Genomic DNA, 7,904 nt, shown 5'->3' with positions numbered 1-7,904 from the left:
GGGGAAATGTAAAAGAAACATTTTGAAAGTATTGTTTTATTGGACGGAATACTATTTATACAATTTTGTTCTTTGACAGCTGGTGATCGCTAAACTTGAGACATTATCAACGCTGGAAGTCGCCTGCATCATGGTCAAGATGAGACCATTTCGTGGCACTTAAGTATTATATTTTGTATAATGTGTAATTATTCTCTTGTGTGTTCGTGCTTACGAATATATTTTTTTTATTCATCTTGGCTAGACTATGTTTTATGCTATTCTGCTATTTTTTTGTTCAATGTCTGCACCCTACTGTTTCTGTTTAGCCTGATGGTAGACTGGTAGAGAATGCTTTTCTGGTGTGCAATAAAATTTAAATAAAATAAATAAAGACGGCCCTTCAAACCTGTATTTTTACAACTTTTTAAAACAATGAATAACTTTAGTTTCCTACCCATATACTTAAATTTTTATTTGATTAATAAACAAACAATTGTATTTCGTTCGTTCATTCCTCTTCAAACCTCATTTGGGTGCTTAGACGTTAGTTATACGGGGCTTAAATAACCAGCACCTACACTATCTGCGTAATTGTGCACATAGGTGGGCTAAAGATACATTTACGTACGCTGATATTACAGGAGAAGGAATTTCAATAAAGTCAAGATGATATTAGTCATTTGTCTAAATGCGGCTGCGGTAGAGGAGATATATGTTACTAAACCCGATTACCTCCTTGGGCTTCCCTTGTGTTCAAAGCGTTTACTGGAGCGGAATGCTTCAGGAGGTAGGAGCAAGTATTCATGTTTAATTTCGCCCCGTAAGAGGACCCGTAATACCTTTTATCTGGACCCGAATTCCTCAAGAAGAATTATTTCTCCTCGTATGCGTCTTTAGGGTTATAAAAATGAATTGCAGGCATGTTTCTTACAGCTAATAAGAATTTGACTTTGAAACGATCCGTAGCTTTTAAGTATTCTTGCGCAAAGTATATTATCTACGTACTCGTATGTACCTACTTATGTACGAGTATGAATACCAACTTTAACCCTCGGTTTTATATCTACAAACATGTAACTTAAATTGTTATAATAGGTATTTGATTCGATTGTCATCTTCGAATCGAATATTTAATGTATAATTAAATCGAACCAAAACATTTTAAGTCGGCCTTGGTGCACCACACCTGAAAGAATTCGTTAACTTTAGGATGCGCTCAAAAAAATACTATGGACTTCGTGTAGTTTATGTGGGAGTATTATTACGGGTTTAGCGAGGGCAGCATGTAAATAAGTTTGGCATCATTATACATACTTTATAATATAATTAATTTGCTATTCAAGATCAGGTAATCATTCATTGTATTTGTTTGACTTATGACAAAACGAATAAAATTTGTGGTTTTTTTTTTGAGACTTCATAGATTACCCACACATGTTATACAATCAATTAATCTTTCTTATGGTCCACAGGATAAATGCTCTAAAGCTCGGTTATCCTAGGATAGCGGTGCCGTCATATAAATATAGCGGCCGTCTCCATACAAAAAACTTAGTAGGTACGGCTAAATATTATAGATGAGTCGTATTTTGTATGGACACGGCCCGCTATCCTAGGAAACCAGAGCTTAAGGGTAAACATAAAACCACGTGTAAAAATTGTTATTTGTATTTTTTTTATTTTATCATTAATAGTTTTGCGAATTATTTACATGAGGAGTCCAAGATCGTGAAGGGTCAGTCTAAGAGTACTGGGCGGGGATTCCATCCTTGCTCCAGTCCAGGTCCACAGCCGTGCCGGTGCGGGCGGCCTGCTCCGCCGCCGTCGCCAGCTTGCTGATGGCCAGGGTCTGCCAGCTGGTGACTTCCATTGGCACATTGTCTGTAATAACATGACCTTTTAGAATCATTCTGTATGCATACACAATATACGGGAAAAATGCATGTCTTCCTTTTTTTATTCTGCTTATGTCTACATTGTGGGTATCTAATCAATTCTTTACAATCAGATGATGAAGTAAAACACAGTGGAAGTAGCACTTTGACTCTGGATATTTCGGACAAATAACCGAAAAAAAACGCGTTTTAATTGACAAAATGCAACTAACCGATATGTAATTATATGTGACGTCCCACGGGTAAAGGTACCTTATGACAGTTGGCGCTTACGCTATTATTAACGCCGCTCCAATATTATTGCGGCGCTATGCGACGTAAGCGCCAGCCGCCATAAGGTACCTTTTGCCGTGGAACGTCACATATATTACTCATTTACCTATTTAAACATTATTGCACAATACACGAAAGTACAACTGGCGGACTTAATGCCAAAAGGCATTATCTACCGGTCAACCATGAGCTAAACCGAAACTCACTAATATTTTTTGAACTATTAAGTTGATGTAGACGATATCCAACCGCTATTGCGGGCCAATTCATACCAATGTTTCCATGGGATGGGTTAGGTTAGGCTCGATAGCGCCAGCTACTAGCCTCGAATATTTTATTACAGATGGTTCTAAGAAAATCTAATAAATTCTTACATTGAACCACATCAAGGAAGTGCTCCAGCTCCTGCTGGTAGGCGCGCTTGTAGCGGGAGGGGAAGGAGTAGAAGATGGGGCTCTGCTTGATGCCCTCGTGCCCGATGTACGACTCCACGGCGGCGACGGGCCTCTCGTTTTCAACCTTAATCATTCCTGTAAACAAAAGTTTCCATAAGTGAAAGTTAAGGATAGGCAGTGCCAGAAAACTCAGTTTCTTTTTTTTTCTAAACGTGCGTGCATAATATATGTATGTATCCATTATGGCACTTATATGTCAGGACAGGAATTTTATTTCGTGTTTGAAGAACGGGAACTTTTCATGTCTGTTTTCATATTTCAAGGCCAATTATATATGCAATCTTTTATTTTTATTATCCAATAAAAGGCGTAGGTTCTTTCACCACACGGGATTATTATGCCATCTATTCTTGCTAAATTGGAAATTGTATAGCGTAAATATTGAGCAACTAATTTAGCTAGGACCTTAATTACCGCAACAATCGCGGAGCGTATTGTACATAACGTTAATACCAATCATCTACAGGGCTAAACTGGCCAAACAATTAAATGTTTAGTGCTCACTGGGTGTAGGCGGGTTTATGAAAACGCGTACGTAATATTCACCCTAAAAGACTTATCGACGTCAATGGTGACCGAAGAGCTGGTAGCTTTCTCGCACAACGTATTAGCATCGCAATACAGCGGGGAAATGCTGCCAGCATCCTCGGCACCATGCCAAAGGGGCCCAATTTCTTAGGTATATTTAAATCTTATTGAGTATTAATTTGTAATTTAGTTTTATTTTATTTTAATTATTTTTTTCTGATGAAAAGTTTATTTTAACAACAAACAAAATGATAATAAAAACAACATTAAAATTAAAACTAAAATTTAACACATCTTAAATTAACTTACAGGTAAAAAATGCTGCCCAGGTCACCTTCGTTTGTTATGGTGCCCAGGAGGCTGGCAGCGTTTCCTTTTTGGATGGCCAGACTTATTCTCTAGGCTGCCAGCCCTCTGGTCACCTGTGGTGTCGATGAGACGCTGGGACATTTCCTTAAATAAGGCTTTTGCGCTAGGCCCCCACGGTCCCAGAGTCTCTACGCCGAATGGCGCAAATATGTATCCCTCACCGAGGACAGCATATTTGCGCCATATTTTATGTAAATAAAAACGTTATATTCACCCTTGTTTCCGAAAGCCTCGAGCCTCTGGTCGTATCCATAGGCGGAGAAGCGGCTGTTGTCGCCAATGGCCACGGCACCCGACGGGAAGGACAGGAGGAAGGCGACGTTGTCGAAGTCATTGATGGCCTTGATCTCGGGGATGAGGGCGGTGGCGTGCGCCTGCACGCGCGTCGGCAGCTCGCCGAGAACCCAGCACGTCACGTCGAAGTCGTGCACCAGGCAGTCGTGGAAGATACCACCTGACGGGGTACAAGGAGTTGGAAACATGTAGTTACAGCACAGAAAACCGCCTACCGGGTTGGTAATTATCTATAGACCGACCGTGGCGGGTGGCGGGGAAGGTGCGGGCGGCAGGCGTAACGGCGCCCGCACCTTCCCCGCCACCCTTAGTCGTCCCGCCCCGTCGCCCCGTACCGCGCAGGCTAGGACTGACTTAAGCGGTCGGTCTATTGGTATTTGCATGAAACATTACTAGGTAGGTACAAGGAGATTGCCAAAGTGGTACAACTAGCTGTAAGGTAAACGTAACTACTAGTGCTCGATGCGGTCCCAGTACATGTCATCTTGAAACTTAAGTCATTGATGTCAATAGAGGTGACAGCAGGGCAAAAGACACTAAAATATCGTAAAGTAATCATAAATGTAGACGTCATAGGTAAAGTACGTTAAAGGAGGACGAATGCACTTTATGTAAATGATAAACTCAGTGAACTGCATTATAAAACAAATATTAAACGGAATATTTACTGGTGACTTTTTTAAATGTACTTTTTGGTAATGGAAAGTACCTGAAGTCTTGAGGTAGTCAATGGAGGGCAGAGGGGAATCTCTGGCGGTGACCTTGAGGATCTGAACGTGGCCGACCTCTCCCTTCCTAACTCTGTCCCTCAAGTTCCTGTAGGAGTCATCGAAGCGACGGTTGAAGGCGGCGAACAGAGTCCTGCCCTTGGCTTTAGCGGCTTCGTAGCACTTCCTAGTGTCTTCGATGTTCTCGGCAATAGGCTTCTCGCAGTAGACATCCTTGTTGTTGGCGATGGAGTTGACTACGATGTCATGGTGAGTCAAGGTCGGGGAAGCGATGAAGACAGCGGTGATACTGCAAATTTTATTAATTTTATTATATGTACTAATCGATAAATAATAAGCATCCAGGCGTAAATAATAAACAATTATTTTTATGATAATGATAATGACGGGTTGATAACGTAAACCTTACACATTAATAGCAATGTATGTATTATCTGAATTTATTGCTTTAGTGATGAGTGCGGCCGGCCTTTCATTTGGTAGCCTACATGGTATGTTTAAAGAAGAAGACTAGAATTCTTACTTCTTCATAAACGTCTACTAAAGTTGACAAATCGATAATAATCGTTTGTCCCTTTCCGACGTATTTGGTATGATGGAAAAGGGACAAATGATTATTAGCGGCTTGTCAACCTTAGTAAACGCTTATGAATAAGGGGGGTGTTTGTTTTGACATATTTGAAATAAAAGATTAATAACGAAGTGGTAGAGGAAAAATATCTTACCTCTTATCTTTGTAGACACGGTCAGCTTCCTTGGAAGTGATGAATTGCACTTCGTCGCCGACGCCCCAGTAGGCCCTGAGCTCGGGGAACCTCTCCTTGGCGTCGTCAACGATGTACTTGACGATGATGCGGGGGTTCCTGATGATGCTGGACAGATGGATGGAGCCCGCGCGGCCGACACCGAAGACGGCGCCGACCACAGGGGCGACCCTCTTCTTGGCGCTTGCGTCAGCAGTCACGTATTCGACATACCTGTATAATATGGGAGATTCAGTTTATTGATTTAGTAACAAATATCTGGGAGACATAGAAAGAAATGAAAACACAAAAATGCGCGTTTTCCCAGAGATAACACTTAGCTAGATTGATTTTTTGCCCCCAAAACTCCCATATCGCAAGATGAGAGCAGTTTCCGAGATCCCCGAAATAAATAACTCCGTACACGGCGGGAAGAACTTGATAACTCGAGATATTCTACCGAAGAAATTTGAACTTAAAAGTAAATTACATAAGGTTCAAATTTCTTCAATTTTTTCCCGAGAGATATCAACTTTTTCCCGCCGTGTACGAAAATAACTTTACAAAAATTGCTCGTTTAAACGTATAAGATGTACAAAAATTAAGAACTCTGTGTAGGAGTTAGCGCAGTAGTAGAAGCTATATCACTTACTCGGTATGCAAGAAGTCTTCAGCCGGGTAAGAAGGCTTGAGGGAGTAAGGGGAAGGACCTGCGAACTTGTTGGTGGCCATTTCGAATTATCTGAAAGTAAAATTTATTAGATCAGCAGAATAAAGCATGTTAAAACATAAGTGTCAACTATTTATGGTCAAGTTGTCGATATTTAAGGTAATTTATTATATGAAAATGCTTTTAGAGTTTATTTATATGATTTTTTTTTATGAAACGATATAAAACTGTAGTATGAAAAAATACTGCCAAGTATATGCTCGCAATTCTCTTGCACTATATATAAATATACTTAATTTCTTTAGCATTAGAAAGAACTCCCAGGAATTTAATCAAGCAAGCATACAATACAATGTGGCAGTTTAGTGTAGTAAGATTTAAGAAGTTTAAAAAATGGAGACAATTAAATTAAATTAAAATAATTTATCATCCATTTCCATCCGACAATACCTTATAAGTGTCCATGTTTAGCCAGTAACCCATAGTTACATTAAAAAATATGCAAAATAGAGTTTAATTCAATTATTTGTGTTAAACTAATGTAAGGTAAACGTACTGGTGCTCGACGCGGTCCCAGTACATGTCATCTTAAAACTTAAGTCATTATCAATAGAGGTGACAGCAAGGTGTCATCTATTGGGCATCAGCATGTCGAGCACTTATACGTTTACCTTATAAGAAATATGTATTAAAAATGGGCACTATTTAATTACAATAAATAATATTTGAAATTAATTTTATATTAATTTCATATAATAATTAAAAGCAAATGCGTTTCACTTACCCGATCCGTCACCCGCCGAGTCAAAGTGCGAGTCCACCAAGGCGACGGCGCCTTATAAGTAGCTGAACGATGCGATAACTACCCAGAGTCATCAGCTGATATCAGAGGTCGTTTATGGTGCCATCGCATTTGTTTTTCTCACTCATTAAGCTCTGGTTTGCGTTTAGGTAGATACAGTTATGATAACGTCAATAGGGGGAACCGGGGACACTGGGACAGGTGGGGTAACAATAGACAAAGGAAATATTCACTTGAGTTACACCAAGAAAAGTCTGCAGCGATTTTGATAGCCCACGCAGTGCAAGTGTTATTTATACGTCATAATTTCATAGAAGTTTGAAGTTTAAAATGACACTTGCACTGCGAGGGCTATCAAAACGCTGCAAACTTTTCTCGGTCTGACTTTAATTATACAAACGTGGTTGACAGGAGTGTACTTAATAAAATCTTTGAATCATGATTTACAAAAATTTATTTACAAATGATTTAAAATTGTCCTCTTGTATTGTATCTTTGAATCATGATTTACCAGCATTAAGGACAATTTTTCAACTACTTAGCTAAATTAGAACATACTCAAAAAACGTTGTCTATATAGTTCGTTTTTTTTAGCATTAGAAAGAACTCCACAGAAGCAAGCATGCAGTTTTTGTCAGGCTCTTTAATTGTTAATAATTATTGAATTATCTAATGTAGCATGGTCAATACATATAATTTACTTCAAATTATTACCGCTAAAAGTGCCGGATTTGGAACCACAAGCTTACTTCTGCGAAGTTCTTTCTAATGCTAAAAAAACGGACTATAGTTACCCCATCCGTCGTCAGCTCCCCCATTTGACGGTACCCATTCTATAATTACCTATAACAGAAGAGAGACAATTTGTAATAAGAAGTTTATCAATTAGGTATACCTTTAAAAATACTCTAGGAGGTTTTGTAAAATCGTTGTCATACGGTACATATTATGTAGGTACATGATTAAGACTAAATGAATGAAAAAAATGTTATAACACAATTAATTAAATATAAAACATTAAGTAAGCTAAACGAATACCCTAAATAACTGAAAACTAAATGTGGAATTGGAAAAAAAATCTACATTAAATTATACAAATCATTATATTCTAACCATCTAACAATATATATACAGTGGTACAACTAAACGAAATTCTAAAGTATGA

The 7,904-nt window shown here is 38.8% G+C and overlaps 1 protein-coding gene across 1 annotated transcript; it reads right to left on the bottom strand.

Moving 5' to 3' along the window:
- Positions 1-1,633: 1,633 nt before the first annotated feature.
- On the bottom strand, positions 1,634-6,889 carry LOC134666526 (uncharacterized oxidoreductase YrbE-like). The gene is made up of 7 exons (XM_063523714.1): positions 6,722-6,889; positions 5,920-6,009; positions 5,250-5,501; positions 4,506-4,813; positions 3,717-3,956; positions 2,525-2,680; positions 1,634-1,863 (listed from the first exon to the last, which is right to left on the bottom strand). The coding sequence occupies exons 2-7, from the start codon at positions 5,997-5,999 to the stop codon at positions 1,724-1,726; spliced, it is 1,176 nt and encodes a 391-aa protein (XP_063379784.1). The 5' UTR covers positions 6,000-6,009; positions 6,722-6,889; the 3' UTR covers positions 1,634-1,723.
- Positions 6,890-7,904: the final 1,015 nt, after the last annotated feature.

The sequence above is a fragment of the Cydia fagiglandana genome, chromosome 8 (assembly GCF_963556715.1).
Source record: "Cydia fagiglandana chromosome 8, ilCydFagi1.1, whole genome shotgun sequence".
NCBI lineage: Eukaryota > Metazoa > Arthropoda > Insecta > Lepidoptera > Tortricidae > Cydia > Cydia fagiglandana.
This window is presented reverse-complemented; position numbering and strand designations above follow the sequence as displayed.